General features: G+C 41.4%; 1 protein-coding gene across 2 annotated transcripts; it reads left to right on the top strand.

The window, feature by feature from the left end:
* Positions 1–5,321: 5,321 nt before the first annotated feature.
* Positions 5,322–11,475, top strand: prr13 (proline rich 13). 2 transcript variants are annotated; one of them, XM_081358632.1, is made up of 4 exons: positions 5,322–5,450; positions 7,184–7,219; positions 7,680–8,104; positions 10,620–11,475. In XM_081358632.1, exons 2-4 carry the CDS (start codon positions 7,204–7,206, stop codon positions 10,659–10,661), a joined length of 483 nt encoding a protein of 160 aa, XP_081214758.1. In that variant the 5' UTR covers positions 5,322–5,450; positions 7,184–7,203; the 3' UTR covers positions 10,662–11,475. The 2 variants fall into 2 exon arrangements, with proteins under 2 accessions (XP_081214758.1, XP_081214757.1); XM_081358631.1 differs by having other exon boundaries at positions 5,412–5,903.
* Positions 11,476–17,296: the final 5,821 nt, after the last annotated feature.

Genomic DNA, 17,296 nt, shown 5'->3' with positions numbered 1-17,296 from the left:
TTCCAGCGGAAGGAAGGCTTTTAGTGATTTTACTTGATGAAAGTTGCATTGATACATATTTTTTTTGTCTTTAATATTCGTATTGTCTGGTAACCGTTTTATAAAAGCAATAAGGTACTCGAGGCTAGTGCTGTATCGAGAACAAGTCACTTATTCACAATACAGCACTAAGTTAGCCTCGAGTACCTTACTGCTTACTAATCCCTACTTTGACACCATTTACTGTGATATTTCACCATTAATGTTCACATTGTTCAAATTCATGGATTCAGACTACAGGTAAATAGTAGCATTCCCATTATTAATCTAAGTTGTTACTCTTTGTTACCCCCAATGTAATTTGTTATGACAAATTAAACTTTAAATTGTACTTCTGTGCAAAAATCTGTTTATTTGCCACCTAATAGAATGAAAGGTACTACTTGTAACAGCACCTACTTGCAACAGTCTTGAAAATGTGTGTACCTTCAGGGCATGGTGCCGAAGATACTTAACGAGTTTCGTAATGATGTCAATGCGTTTGTAAAATATAGTAGTGGCCGATATGGGAAAATTGGATAAGGTTAATGCTGCACTGAACCTAAAGAGACCAGTTTTGTGATTTTTGGCAAACATTTTCATGAGTTATATGCAAAACTGCCCATTTTTCATTTCTCCTGACCACAAGGTGGCACTGTGCAGAAACTGCAGGTACCCTCATGGTTGTCATAACCTATTTTTTTACAGTCTATGGTCATAACACACACCACTTTGGTCAGAATATGCTAAAGCTTTGGGGAGATAGGCTATAGCCTCACATTCATTTTAGCGTGCTCTTCATCTAATTAATTTGCGCGTTATTCAAGAACGGTTTGACGGATCAACTTTAATTCCATAACTTTTTGTCTGCATGGTCTGAAGATGATCTGGTTCAGTTTTGGTGAAAATTGGAGCAATGGCCTAGGAGGAGATCAAAAAGGTAGGTTTTTCGGAAAATTCAAAATGGCAGAAATTTTCATGACGTCAGAGGAAAAAAAAAAATTTGTTTCTAGCCTTTACAGTTCAAAAGTTATTAGCATAAACTAAAGTGAAACTTTGGATAATTGGTGACACTATGGGATTTAGTTAGAGACTCCAAATTTGCTACGGTGACAGTTTAGACTGTCTTCTGTTTGTATGCCAAATTTCATAACATTTCTTGCAAGTGTTTCTATGGGTTGTCATAGACTTCCAGAGCTGAATAATAATAATAATTAAAAGAACACTGACGATTACAATAGGAGCCCATAATTATTTTGCATCTGAAGTTTATAGGTAGGTATAGTGTTCCTGTAGCTGAAACAGTACAGCTAAAAGCACCAATAATAAGTTTGATTTGAATAGTTTGAAAAAAACGTGTTCCACATGTCCTCTAAACAGTGTGCAAATTAAAGGCCATGAAAACTAAAAAGGGAAAACAGTGAGGATGGTGGTAATAAACGTACCGGAACATAATCAAACGGATTTAATCAAACCACACACACACACTTAGTAATGCTTATTTATGTTCATGGATAATCCAAACGTGCATGTGAATAATGAATGACTGAAGCGTACTGTAAGTGTTTGCTACCTAGGGGAGTGGTGTTCACTACTGTACCTCTACCTTCCATAAATTCAATATTTTAAAGTCCAATATTTTATGCCCTTCCCTCACCAACAAGATGTAATGTAAGTCTTAGACGTCCCCAGAATGTGTCTGTGAAGTTTCAGCTCAAAATATCGAGATGGTCCTCACTGCAGAGCATAAAATCCGGGGGGAGGAGTCGGATAAAATCCAACTCCTCCCACCTTACATACCTAAACCTACCAATCTCCACCCCCTGATCCCTAAACCCACCCCTAAACCTACCCATCTCCACCCCTAAACCTACCAATCTCCACCCCTTATATAAGATCCGACTCCTCCCCTCGTATCTTGTGTACTGCATTGAGGCGCTACTGAAAATATCCCACAGATCATTTTTGGGTGGAAGGAAAGCTGTTTTCGTGCATGTATCTTTAAATGCAAATGAGCTGCTGCTCCCCGCCCCCTTTCCAGAAGAGGGCGGAGCCTTTACAGCTCCAGCCTCGGATACTCTGACAAAAACTAAAACATCTGTTTGGTTTGGATTATCATCTCTATCGCGGTCACGCTCACGTGACATTGCAGTTCATCATCATGAAAGTTTATTATCTGCATGTGTTTTAAAACCATATCAGTCTAAACTTCTGATATGTGGTTTTCTGAGCACACACACCCGAAGCACGCGCACAGAAAGCTGGATGTCAGACGGAGTGTCCCGTGAGCATTAAACTAAGTTCTCTTTCACATCTTATTGTTCTTAAACTGTCAAAAACACACAAAGTTCACATAAACACAGTCGGTCATGTCTGTGAACGTAAACAGCAGGGAAGGAAATCGCATGTGTATATTAGATCCGTGTATTAAAGTGAAAGCAGTGTAATATACAGTACCTACTGCTATATGCTGTTAATATGAATCAGACAACAAAATAAACACAGAGAAATCACTCACTACTCCTGACTGAATAACTTAAATAGCTTTAATAAGAATATATTTCCTACTTGAACGCTGCTGTTAAACATCCATTACAAAAATATACTGTACACACATAAACTGTGTCCCAAATGAGGCACTATACACTATACTCGGCTGTCTAGCGCATCAGTTATGATGTTATTTGGTCAGAGAGCCCGTCCCTATGGAAGTTTGTTTCTGTAATTAAATTGTTTCTTTAAAAAATAATTGCGACTTTTTATCTCACTATTCTTGTTTCTCACAATTGCGAGTTTATATTTCGTAACTCTGACTTTATAACTCGCAATTGCAAGTTTATATCTCAGTTCTGAGGGAAAAAAGTCAGGATTGTGGGATATAAACTCGCAATTGCAAGAAAAAAATCTGAATTGTGTGTATATCTTCCAATTCTGAGTTTTTCTCAGAATTGTGACTTTTATAACTCGCGATTGTAAGTTTATATTTCAATTCTGAAAATTTTCTCAGAATTGTGACTTTGCCACACAAAAAAATCAGCTCACAATTCAGACTTATAAAAGTTATAAAAGTCACAATTCTGAGCTGAATTTCTTGTGGTTAATTAATGGGATAGTTCACCCCAAAATGAAAATGTTGTCATTTACTCACCCTAAAGTGTCTTTCTTCTGCTAAAGACAAGAGAAGATAGCTATTTAAAAAAAAAAATTGGTAACCCGAGAGTTGACGGGAACCATTGACTTCCACAGTTTTTTTTTTTTAGTGGAAGTCAAAGGCTATTGTCAACTGTTTAATTACCAACATTCTTTAGAATATCTTTTGTAGTAAGTAGTACTACAGTAGTAATAAATTCAGACAGGTTTGGAACAACTTGAGGGTGAGTAAATGATGACAAAATGTTCATTTTTGGGTGAACTGTCCCTCATCATCCGGGTATTTAAAGTACATGTTTTCCTAAAGACCAGTCTAAACACACTAATCACTGTTTATACTACTAAATGGCCTAGAATGGTATGTGTATAAGAACCCACAAAGACACAGAATTTCCTAAAAATTGGCACCTCCTGAAAGTCTTATGAATCAGTGAAACTGAGATTCACTTCTCTCTTCTGCAGAATATTAAGAGATTACAAAAATACATTAAGAATTTAAACAAATTTACACAGCAAGAAGAAAATAGCTGTCTATGAAAGAGGACAACTAAAATAAAAAGTCTTGCTATATCAGTGCAAGTAAAAGTTGTGAAGTTAGTTTATACAGTTGATCAAGGTATTGAGAGAATTGAACTTTTAGGATCACATTTAGTCATTTTATTGCTTAATCTATTGATTCTAAAGCGTATTTATATTACCTTTATATATTTATTCATTTAAAATGTGCGTAAAAATAATTTCTAAACTAAAATTGTACGTGTGATCGATTAATAATTACATCTAAATCATACAAAATTATTATTCTAAATAAGCATTACTAAAAGCATTATTAAAAATCATGTGCTCTGTAGTGATCTTTAATGTGGAGTAGAAACAGGTGGAGTGACTTTATCGCATCAGACATGTGACACTTTGCTCACAGCTGATTGGTCCATGTTCGGTTTGAGCCCTCTTACCTGGAAGATCACCTGACCTATAACCCAGGGTTGGCGCAAACTACACTGAAACACATCTGGCTATCCTCCTAAACCGGCTTCATGGTACAGGCCTGAGGGAAATGAAGCGTGGTTGTATCTCTTAGAATGAACAATAATAACAACAACAAAACATAAATATATGCTGGAGTCACGTACAGAACATTTGTACCTTTTTTTATTAACAGAAATATTACAAATACAGTATACAAGAAAATACAACAAATGACAGTTGCACACTAGGGGGATTATTGTAGATCTACATAAAGAAAACGAAACATTTGCAAGTTTTAACGTTTTGCTTCATAGAAAATTTAATTGAGTCAATATAAAGCTCCATTTTTTTCTTGAATGATGTAAAACAGGGTTTTTTACAGGAAGATTTTCATTTGTGAGCATGGAATTTTGCCATTAAAATATATATATATATTTTTTATATAAACAAAGTTTCCAAAACAACACAAATTGGCCATCAATATTCTTTGTGATAAAATCACAAACATTTAGCCAGAATATTCTTACAAATGAGCAGTGCTAGAATAAATCAACCACAGTTTCAGGGCAACTGTCGCAAAATGTGCAATTAAAATCAATATCTCTTTTAAATTTCACAAAGTGATGTTTAACTGAGTAAATTCTATGTATTTTTGAATGATACCTCCTTAGCTTTGTTTGTAATTAAATATTGATTAGGTATAAGCCAAACCTTTTTCCACACAATATTGTCTGTGATTCCAGTATGAGTAGGCTATATAAGGCAAAGACGTTTTTTTATTGTTTTTTATTTTTATTTTTTAAATAACGCTCTTATGGATCTGTTTTGTGAGTTAAAGGAAAAACAAATATTACCTACATTAGCACTTACTATAGATGGGGACCATTGTTGAATATTGATTATTGTTTGATGTCTAAATAGCATTTCAGGAGATATTGCATCAAAAACTTTTGCACAGTCCCCTGGTGTTACAGGAATCTTATAATGTGCCAAAAACTCACTGAAAGTGAAAAGAAAACCATTTAAATTAAATAACTGATCTACCAATATGATGCCACTATCAAAACAATATTTCAAAAACTTTTTATATAATATATCCTTATTATTCAATATATAATACTTATGGCGAAAAGGTATGAAAATCAAGGACCATGATAAAAAGGCAGAACATCACATTAGTGCCTAATCATCAGACAGGTGACAGGTGAGGTCAGAGTCCGCTCTCGAGTGACGTCACGCCGGTGATCGAGGAGCGCGCGGCGGAACGCGGAAGCGCGCGTCAGTCAGTGCACTAAAGTTTCCCGAGGAACAAGGTATGTGGTCTAAACGTGTTATTTGGAAATAGCCTACTAAAATCATGAAGTAGCTTAAGGAAATCGGCTTGCAAATCCTAAAAGAATGATCTTTCAATGCGGTCCAGAGTTTGTTATTAGCCTATTACATTATTAATTATTAATGCAGTTTCATGCCAGCTGTCTGCTCAACGCGTTCATGTAAGCGGAGTTTGTGTTTCTGGGCTTCTTGACCTCTGAAGTGCTGCTGACAGTCCCTGTGTGTTCGGGACGGTTTAAGCTTTGTTGAGTAAATACACACAGCAGAATGTGGGAGAGAGAGAGCTGTTGTTTGCCCAGGGCGTTTTCCAGCAGAGATGAAGTGCTCCCTCTGTCCCGGATGTGGAGAACATGGAGTGCGCAGTTTCGAGGAAGTAAAGGAATCATGACTGATCTTACGCAAACTAAAGATGATGACTAATACGAATTTACAAAGTAACATGTATTTTTGAATTTATTTAATTATTCGTTGATTTTAAACTTATTTTACATAGCAAAACAATTAAGAAAATTGTTTTGCATCTTCTTTTTCTTCTTTTTTTAAATAAGAGCAGGATTCCTCTTATCATAATTAAACTGTAAATGGTGACCCTGAGTTGCAAATTAAATTAACAAAACACAACAGCAAAGTATAAAAGGGAAAGGGCAGTCGGCAGTTTAATTACGGAGCCCCGCATATGACACGCAGGGCAAAATAGTTGTCTAAATTGTGCGCATGATTTACTAATTTGTTCCCTCAAATTAAAAATCCGGTGCACGATTTACTATTACATTCTCTTGATTTGCTATCGTGCGCACGATTTATAAATCGAACGAACAAATTAGTAAATGGTCCACACTATTTAGCAAATCAAGGGAACAAATTAGTAAATCGTGCATGCGATTTTTCTTGCATGTCATTCGCGGGTCAATATTATGTAATCAAAATTGACAAATCGTAGAATGTAATATTGCAGTGTTTATTATAGCCTAAATGATTTATCGGTGCGCATTATGTTAATGAATGTGCCCGGTAATCGTGAATCAGAATAACCTCTCCTGCATGTCTTCTCTGATGACGTGTTTACTGGCGCGAGGGCGGGGCAACCTGTCACTCACATGAGATCCACCAATAGCAAACCCCAACCATCCAATCAATGCCCCACAGACAAAATCAAGTCCCGCCCACATTATTTATTGTTTCAGAAGCCGTTTCATATGTCACTGTAGGGAGGAAAAGATTATCTGAACTTCCATCCATATGATGCTGAAAATTATGCTAAGAGAAAGCATGTTGACTAGACAGATAATGACAGTTCCTCATGTGCATTGCGTTGAGGCATACATTTCATTTGCACTTCAGGGCAACTTTAGTAATAAGCTTTACATCAAACGCAGAGTTGCAAACAGTTCTGTATATAACACTAGTGTAAGTGTACAGTACTAACATCGTTTGACGGGATTTTCACTGCCACCGCTTACAAAGATGGGAAACAAGCCAATCTCTGATTAATTAACTCTCTTTTTGTAACTGATATATTGAATAATAATATTTCCTACAAAATTTTAAATAGTGTTTATCTGAACTTGACTGCTTGTACCTTTACATCCAATCACCTTTATTCAGTGCTTTATGGTTTTGGAATGAAAGTGGTAAATCTAGTGTTGGCTATACATGCATAAATGAAGTATTGAAGGTTCACGTTTAAAGTCTGTCTTTCTTTTATTTGTTGCAGATCAGTTGGAAGAGACAAACATGTGGCCGAATCAAGGTGATTTTTGGTTTTACTTTTTCTCTGAATGCTTTCATTAATGTCCCCCTGTAGTCAATAATTGTATCCCTTAAAACTCATCTTTGATCACCAAAAATTACATATTTAAATGTTTTTTCCTTGGAAAACATTCTTCATGCCTTAAAATATCTTGAATGTAACTGTTGTTTTTGAGACTGTCTTTGGTTCACTGCAGTTTTGGGACAGTTACTACGTTTTAGGGAAATAGTCATGACTAGCTAGTTACTTTCTCCAATGACGCATCATACTAATGGTTAAGTAACGAGTTACAGAAACGTACCCCTGTTTAGTTCCTGTCTCTATGAAGCCCCTCCTTCTGAAAAGCACACTGTGCTCTGATTGGTCGGCTAGAGCAGTGTGTTGTGATTGGTCGAGCGCTTCGAGTGTGTTTGGGAAATGTCCCGCACTTATCTCATATCTGGCTTGCTGTGACACACAGGACCGCCCAATCCTGCCTTTCCGGGACCTCCAAACCCTGGATATCCAGCCATGCCTATCCCATCACACCCCGGACAGAACCCTGGATATCCAGCCATGCCTATCCCATCACACCCCGGACAGAACCCTGTCTATCCGCCCGGCATGAACCAGCCTCAACAGCCTTTCCCTCCCGGTGCTCCCGGCCCGCATGGCCCGTATCCCGGAGCGGGGCAACCGTACCCCGGCCCGTATCCCGGAGCAGGACAACAATACCCCGGCCCGTATCCCGGAGCTGGGCATCCGGGCCCCATCCCACAGATTGGCGGCCAGCCGGCTGGAATGGGTGTACCTGGTCATAAGAAACACAAAAAGATGAAAAAGATGAAGAAAGGGCATAAAGCTCATAAAGCTAACAAGGAACATAAACATATGAAACATGGCAAGGTAAGAGCCTGAATGTTCAGTGGATATAAATGTTATATGACATTATTACATCAGTGATGTCTAAACCCTTCTTCGATAATTGCATGCAAAATATTTTTTGCCAAAATATCAATAGCCTCTCTCTCTCTCTCTCTCTCTCTCTCTCTCTCTCTCTCTCTCTCTCTCTCTCTCTCTCTCTCTCTCTCTCTCTATATATATATATATATATATATATATATATATATATATATATATATATATATAGTTGCAATCGGAATTATACAACACCCATTGCAAATCAGGTTTTTTGGTAAAATTTAGTCTTACTGCAATGAACACATCAAACAAAAGTAATTGAAATAGCCAAACACAACAAATGTTTCAAGTGGTTTCCCAAAATTCAACTGAAAATGCAACCTTTAAATGACTTCTACTTTAAATCACTATTCAACCCCCTGAATAGAGTCCCTCACAACAGCACGCATCTGCAAACCAGGTGTCGTCTCAAGCACACCTGATGCGAATAATCAAGGGCTTCATTAGTCGCATCAGGTGTGCTTGAGCTAGAACACATTAAATATCTGAACTGGCTATAGGTTTGTTGAGCGCCACGTTTGACTGCATGTTAGAAATATGGCTAAGTCAAAATAACTTTTTCACTATGATTTCATGATTTCGATAATCATCGCCCTTCACAAACAAGGAACAGGATACAAAAAGATAGAGAAGGCACTAAATGTTCCTAGAGACACCGTTGGAAGCATAGTTCCCAAGTTAAACGAACAGCGGTTACACCACCTGGATAGGGCAGAAAAAGAAAACTTTCAAAGGCTGCAACCAGATATCTGAGAAAGCAGGTTCAGAAAAGCCTTGAGTGACTGCAAAAGATCTGCAGCAAGACCTGGTGGCAACAGGCACTGAGGGTTCAGCTGCACAGTAAAGCACGTAATAAACGCATGCCAGAACTCAGAGACATACACCACTACTGACCCAGAAGCACAAGAAAAGTCGGCTCCAATTTGCTCAAAATCATATAAATAAGCAAGGGCGCGACTACCCAGTGTCAGAGGGGTGTGCAGCAACAATTTTGTATATACATACAAATATAGCACAGACCTTTAGAGACTGACAGGCTAGAGTTGGCGCCGGCGCCCTCATAACTGTACGTTCACACCGCCGCCGACGAGAGCGGCAAAATTCGCTCTCGCCGCCCTGCCAACGACGCCTGGAGAAGACTCAGGGACGCTCTGATGCTCTGATGTAGATCGAAATAGACCAATGTTTATATATATATATATATATATATATATATATATATATATATATATATATATATATAATATATATATAATATACACTCACCTAAAGGATTATTAGGAACACCTGTTTAATTTCTCATTAATGCAATTATCTAATCAACCAATCACATGGCAGTTGCTTCAATGCATTTAGGGGTGTGGCCCTGGTCAAGACAATCTCCTGAACTCCAAACTGAATGTCAGAATGGGAGAGAAAGGTGATTTAAGCAATTTTGAGCGTGGCATGGTTGTTGGTGCCAGACGGGCCGGTCTGAGTATTTCACAATCTGCTCAGTTACTGGGATTTTCACGCACAACCATTTCTAGGGTTTACAAAGAATGGTGTGAAAAGGGAAAAACAGTCCTGTGGGCGAAAATGCCTTGTTGATGCTAGAGGTCAGAGGAGAATGGGCCGACTGATTCAAGCTGATAGAAGAGCAACTTTGACTGAAATAACCACTCGTTACAACCGAGGTATGCAGCAAAGCATTTGTGAAGCCACAACACGCACAACCTTGAGGCGGATGGGCTACAACAGCAGAAGACCCCACCGGGTACCACTCATCTCCACTACAAATAGGAAAAAGAGGCTACAATTTGCACAAGCTCACCAAAATTGGACAGTTGAAGACTGGAAAAATGTTGCCTGGTCTGATGAGTCTCGATTTCTGTTGAGACATTCAGATGGTACAGTCAGAATTTGGCGTAAACAGAATGAGAACATGGATCCATCATGCCTTGTTACCACTGTGCAGGCTGGTGGTGGTGGTGTAATGGTGTGGGGGATGTTTTCTTGGCACACTTTAGGCCCCTTAGTGCCAATTGGGCATCGTTTAAATGCCATGGCCTACCTGAGCATTGTTTTGAACAAATTGAAATCACAGTAAATACCTTTTATAATGTTACAAAAGATTATATTTTAAATAAATGCTGTTCTTTTGAACTTTCTATTCATCAAAGAATACAGAAAAAATAAAATGTATCAAGCAGCACAACTGTTTTCAACATTGATAATAATCATAAATGTTTCTTGAGCAGCAAATCATCATATAAGAATGATTTCTGAGGGATAATGTGACACTGAAGACTGGAGTAATGATATCTGTTGTGTCAGTATTCAAACAGACGGCCAGTGTGTTAAAACTCCTTAAACACAGTTCATCATGAGAGCTGGTCAGTGTTCTGCAGTGATGCTGATGTTCTCCGTCTGAAATGTGTGTTGTTTTGTCCTGTTCCAGCATTCGTCCAGCAGTAGCAGTAGCAGCAGCAGCTCTGACTGAAGATCACATCCAGAACATCACTCATGCACTAATGCACAACCTAAGGCCTCTTTTCCTAATGAAAACCATGTCTAATCTCCAGTGTCTGGGCCAACGACAGACAAAATGTCCAGGAGCCATAAAATAGATAATCACATTAAATTTAAATATACCTGTGTGTTTCTGTGAGTCTGAATGCTTTTCTCAATCAATTACTTTTTACAAGGCAAAAAAATAATCACATAATGCTTCCAGGCATGAGTCTGCAGCCGTTTATTCAACTGTGAAATGTGATTGAGCATCTGACTCCGTGTGGAGAGAAGTCTCATCAGCTAACACAACTACTTTGACATCACTCAGCATGTTAACATTTTGTTTTGTAATATTTTCACTTAATAATGCTTTTGCCGGGGTACGCTTAAGATTTTGAAACGATAAAATTAAATTTGATTTAATACCCATAATTTAATAGTTTTTTTGTACATTTCTTTGTGCTTTTTACTTGTCTAAGCAATCAATGTGTGTTGATCAAAGTTGATCAGGAATTTATGAAGCTGAAGTAGATCTTGTTAACATATCCATGAGTGATAAAGTCACGTGATGCATTTCAGACTGTAAACTCTCTAAAGTGTGTATTAGAAATCATTGAACTCCGCTGCATAATTGATGTTGGTTTATAATGAGCCACTTAAAGTGATTCAATAAAAAAATATATTAAAGTCTCCATGTGGTAAAAATCCAGCTTTAAATGTTGTTTATGTGTCTAAGTGGTGTTTTTAATCTGCTTTAAATGTGCAATATGCAAGAAATTTGCATTAAAATATCCCATAATCTCAAGGCCAGTGTTATATATTTTGTTAAGTTGATTACTTACAATATCCCAAATGTTTCCAACTATTTTTAAATCGTGAGAAAATTAAGATTTTAACCAAGGAAACGGGGCGTTAGAGCAGGGGGTAGCTGGGAGTCGCCAGTCAGTGGCGTCATATCCGCGTTACCCTTGGTTTCCGCTCGTACTGCGTGGAGTCCTGGACAAATGCGGAAGTTGTAGTTGTAGCATCTATCAAGCAACAAACGTTAGCTTGTTTCGTGCAGTCATTATGGAACACAATTATTCTTTTACCGATTGCAGCTGGTTCTGTCGACAAAGCATGCTTAATTTTATATTTTCCAACTGTATCATTCGGTAATAGTTATGTTTATGTAAGGGAAGTATTATTGCTTTATATTTGTGTTTAGTTTATTGACATAGTTTATCACGTCTGGTGTTTATGGCCATGTAAATAAATATAGCATGTGTTATACATAAAGATTAATCAGTATTTTGGCAAATGATGTGAGTATGTTCGAATGTACTTTTACAACAATTGTTTAGAACATGTAAAACTGCACCGCGTTATCACAACAATGAATTCGACATACAGTAACATCTATGATAACGTACTGGTTACTTTCGTAACCTCGGTTCCCTTAGAGATAAGGGAACGAGTACTGCGTTGCAAACGCTATGGGAAAACTCCTTTTCTCGAGAATATTGAAGCCTTTATTTTAAAACGCATTTGCTACAGCACAGGCGAGAGCATCAGACCCACGTGAGTGAGCTGATAGGCTGTGCTGTGGGCAACTGCACGAACCAATGGCGGATAGACAGAAGCGCGCGAGCCAATCAGGGCGCTTGGCGCTCTGTCACTGTCAAGCGCGCGAAACTACACGTGACCATAACATATAAATACAGATAGAATCCGCCATTTGACAGGTATAATCGACTGAAGCGACAAACCTGCCATAAGAAAAATAGCACGGCAAGGCAACGCAGTACTCGTTCCCTTATCTCTAAGGGAACCGAGGTTACGAAAGTAACCAGTACGTTCCCTTACGAGAACGTTCTCTCGTACTGCGTTGCAAACGCTATGGGAACGTTTCCATTTAAAACGCCGTGCTATTAATCTTTTGGCCGCTCTGACTCACCAGAGTTCCGGGAAGTACAGAATAGCCAGGATAAAAAGAGACCGAACATCGGGCCCATCAATTATCCGTAATAAAGACTGGCCAGAGCCAGTCATTTAACCCACAAGGTGATAGCCGTGTGTTTAATATCAAACTAGCCTGGGTCAGCAGAGCCAGAGTCTAGACTGAAAAGACTGTAACTGCAAAGCAGGGACATTAAAGTTATAATTCATCGGATCTGGCCAGAGCCAGTCACTTAGCCCACAAAGTGAAAACCGTGTGTTCAATATCAACTAGACTGGGTCACAGAGCCAGTGTCTAGACAGAAGAACTGTAGCTACAAGCAAGGGCATTAAAGCTATAATTCAACAATGTGGACGGAGCGGATATCCGGCCGCCGCACATATGCTATAGATGGGAATACCCAAGTGACCATGGTTCAAAACTAGTCTGGATCCACAGAGCCAGAGTCTAGACAGAAAGAACGCATGTCTGCAGAGCAGGGACATCCAGCTTATAGAATCTCACAAATGTGGACGGAGCGGACCAGCCGGCCGCCGCACAAATGTCTTCAATGGGAATACCACTTGACCAAGCCCACGAAGAGGCAACACCTCTCGTGGAATGAGCTCTAACACCTATGGGACAAGAGAGGCCCAGTGAGGTGTAAGCCAGGGCAATGGCGTCAACTATCCATCTGGACAGTGTGGTTTTAGTGACCGGGAGGCCCTTGGATCGGCCCCCGAAACACACAAAGAGCTGTTCAGACTGTCTGAAAGAGGCCGAACGCTCCAGATAAATTCTCAAAGCTCTGACTGGGCAAAGCATGAGAGAATCGCTATCCTCCTCGGAGGAGGGGAGAGCTGACAGAGAAATAACCTGGGCTCTGAACGGAGTTGAGAGCACCTTAGGAACATATCCATGTCTTGGCCTAAGAATGACCTTGGAGTCATTAGTACCAAACTCCAGACAGGAAGCGCTGGTAGACAGCGCCTGTAAATCCCCTATTCTCTTTACTGACGCCAGTGCTAGAAGCAGGGCGGTTTTCAGAGATAGAGACTTAGGATCAGCTGACTGAAGTGGTTCAAAGGGAGGTCCCTTAAGAGCCCGCAGGACCAAGGAGAGGTCCCAGGCCGGAACAGACGGTGGCCGAGGCGGGTTAAGCCTCCTGGCGCCCCTGAGGAAGCGAACTATAAGGTCGCTTTTTCCTAAGGAGGCCCCGGCTTCCAATACGTGAAAAGCAGCAATGGCTGCCACGTACACTTTGAGAGTGGAGGGGGAGCGACCCGCGTCCAACATCTCCTGTAGAAAAGACAGTACTCTTGGTACTTCACAAGTGTATGGGTCGAGGTCTCGAGCTAAACACCAGCTGGAAAACACTGACCATTTACTGAGATAGAGGCGTCTGGTAGACGGAGCTCTAGCTTCCTTTATAGTATTCAGGACGCCCTCTGGGAGGTTCTGGGGTACCCGTTGAGTGGCCATACATGTAGGGCCCATAAGTCGGGACGGGGATGCCAGATTGTCCTGTTGGCCTGAGTCAGGAGGTCGCGCCTCACTGGGATTGGCCACGGGTCTGCTACAGACAGCTGCATCAACTCTGGGAACCAAACCTGGGTCCGCCAGAGAGGAGCTACTAATAGCACTGCGCTTTTCGTGTTCCTGATCCGTTCGATGACCTGAGGGAGCATCGAGACCGGGGGGAACGCATAGAGAGGAAGGTTGGGCCAGTCGTGGGCCGACGCATCCCTGCTCTTTGAGAAAAAGATTGGGCATTGACAGTTGTCTTTTGAGGCGAAAAGATCTACTTCTGCCTTCCCGAAGACCTCCCAGAGTAGGAGAACTGTCTGAGGGTGGAGAGACCATTCCTCTGGGGGAACTCTGCCCCGAGAGAGCATGTCTGCTCCTGTATTCAACGTGCCTGGCACGTGAGCTGCCCTGAGCGAGCGCAGATTGGTGTGAGCCCATAGCAAGAGCTGTGAGGCTATGGCAAACAGGTTGCGGGACCTGAGGCCGCCCTGGCGATTTATGTAAGAGACCACCGACATGTTGTCCGTCCGTACCAACACGTGGTGTCCCGCCAGGTATGGGAGGAATGTTTTTAGGGCTAGAAAAACTGCTCTCATTGCGAGGCAGTTTATGTGTAGGCGTTTCTCCGAGCTCGACCAGAGGCCGGAGGCAGGCCTGCCCTCGTACAGAGCTCCCCAACCGGAGTTGGAGGCGTCTGTTGAAATCATCCTCCTCTCTGAAACTACCCCCATGTTTACGCCCTGCTGGTACCAGCTGGCGTTTTTCCAAGGGGCCAGGGCTTGAACACAGCGCTGGTCCACCTTGATAATCAAGTGGCCTGAATGCCAGGCGTGGGGTGGCACCAGAGGAGCCAGCCACAGCTGAAGAGGACGCATACGCAGTAGGCCTAGTTGGAGTACTGATGATGCAGAGGCCATCAGGCCAAGGATCCTCTGAAACGTTCTGAGGGGTACATAAGAGCCCTCTGTGAACGATGCCGTGAGCTGCTGAATCGTTAGAGCACGGGCCGGTGTGGGCCATGCTCTCATAAGTACGGAGTCGAGAACTGTTCCCAGGAACGTGATACGTTGGCTGGGCAACAGAACACTCTTTGCAACATTGACCCTGAGCCCTAGACATTCTAGATGGCTGAGGAGCCAGGCTTTGTGAGTATGTGACTCCGCCTCTGACTGGGTCAGTATGAGCCAGTCGTCGAGGTAGTTTAGGATGCGCATTCCCCGCTGTCTCAGGGGGGAGAGAGCTGCATCCATGCACTTCGTGAATGTACGAGGCGCTAGTGCCAGTCCAAATGGAAGAACTGTGTACTGGTATGTCTGCCCCTCGAAGGCGAATCTCAAGAATGGCCTGTGGTGGGGGTTCACTTGAATGTGAAAGTAAGCGTCTTTCAGATCTACTGAGAAAAACCAGTCGCCTGGGCGAATCTGCGCCAGGATATGTCTGGTCGTGAGCATTCTGAACGGCCGTGACATGAGAGCCTTGTTCAGATGTCTGAGATCTAAAATGGGTCTCAGGCCGCCGTCTTTCTTTGGAACAAGAAAGTATCGGCTGTAAAGACCTGACTCGCTCAGAGAAAGGGGGATCTTCTCGATGGCCCCTTTCGCCAGCAGACTTAACACTTCGGTGCGGAGGACATGACTCAATGTGCCCCTTACCGTGGTTTGTATAACCGCGCGAAAACGCGGTGGTCTGCGGGCGAACTGAAGCGAGTAACCATGCTTTATGAAAAGGATATAATTTTTCGTCGGATGCCACAGGGAAACGCTCAGCTGGCGAGATGCCGGGATGCGAAGCTGTTCCGCTGGACGGCTTTTCCACGACGAGGGCTTCTTACGACCGGAGAAAATCAGCGACGAGGTGAGTCGAGCTGAAGGAGATTAAATCTGTCAAATGGCGGATTCTATCTGTATTTATATGTTATGGTCACGTGTAGTTTCGCGCGCTTGACAGTGACAGAGCGCCAAGCGCCCTGATTGGCTCGCGCGCTTCTGTCTATCCGCCATTGGTTCGTGCAGTTGCCCACAGCACAGCCTATCAGCTCACTCACGTGGGTCTGATGCTCTCGCCTGTGCTGTAGCAAATGCGTTTTAAAATAAAGGCTTCAATATTCTCGAGAAAAGGAGTTTTCCCATAGCGTTTGCAACGCAGTACGAGAGAACGTTCTCGTAAGGGAACCAATTTAGTATTAAACCTTACTTTTTCTTGCGGTTAATTCATTTTAATGAAATAAAAGTGTTATGAGGTTCAAGAGTCAGGAAGGAAGAAGACAGGGGTCGCGTGACTGGGACTCGTACTTTATTAAAATAAACCAAAACAAACAAAAGTCGTGCACAACGCGCATTCACCGTGGCAACCGCGACGGCACAAAAGAGTTCAAAAATGAGAGCTCGGATCCACCAGTTTTCTTTCTCTGCGTCCAATTTTCTCTTCAGTCTCTCTCTCGTTCCAGCGCGGATTATAAGCGGTCTCTCCAGCGCGTGGATCACAGCAATAAGACACAGGTGTTCGTCATTTGCACTTGACCTACTTGCATCCCGCTCGTCTCTTCTCTTTCCCATTACAGACCGCGCTGAACCACAAAAAGCATGTCATTATAGAACTTAGCCTCATCCATGAACATGATTTTTCGATTCCCGTCTGACTGATTTACATCCACAGTGGAGTTTAAAACGACAGTTCCCATCATTCCACGCTCCTTCACATCGTCATCAAGCTACGCCGTTGTTGTTGTTGTTTGGATGTAGCGCCCTCTAGTGGCAAAAATGTTTTTGCATATTGTAGCTTTAAGACAAACCATGTGTAAATTCATAAGTCGACTCCATTGCTGAGTATTTCCTCCTTAAAACTGCAGTGAACCAAAGACAGTCTCAAAAACGCTTTGAAATCGCTGGTGTTTCTGACGTCACAAACTACCTTGTAACCAATCAGATCAACGTGTGATCGTCAACCAGTGGATCTCTGAGCTGAGTGAGTGAGTGGAGGCGGGGCTAATTTGCATATTCATAGAACCGCGCATACTAAATGAGGCAAGGGTGTCGAGTTACATTCAAGATGTTTTAAGGCATGAAGAAATTTTTTCATGGAAAAAAACTTTTAAATGTGTAATTTTGGTGATCAAAGATGAGTTTTAAGGGATAAAATTATTGACTACAGGGGGACTTTAAGAGAAAGCTTGGAACACC

This window comes from Scardinius erythrophthalmus, assembly GCF_964197995.2.
Source record: "Scardinius erythrophthalmus genome assembly, chromosome: 25".
NCBI classification, from domain to species: domain Eukaryota; kingdom Metazoa; phylum Chordata; class Actinopteri; order Cypriniformes; family Leuciscidae; genus Scardinius; species Scardinius erythrophthalmus.
This window is presented reverse-complemented; position numbering and strand designations above follow the sequence as displayed.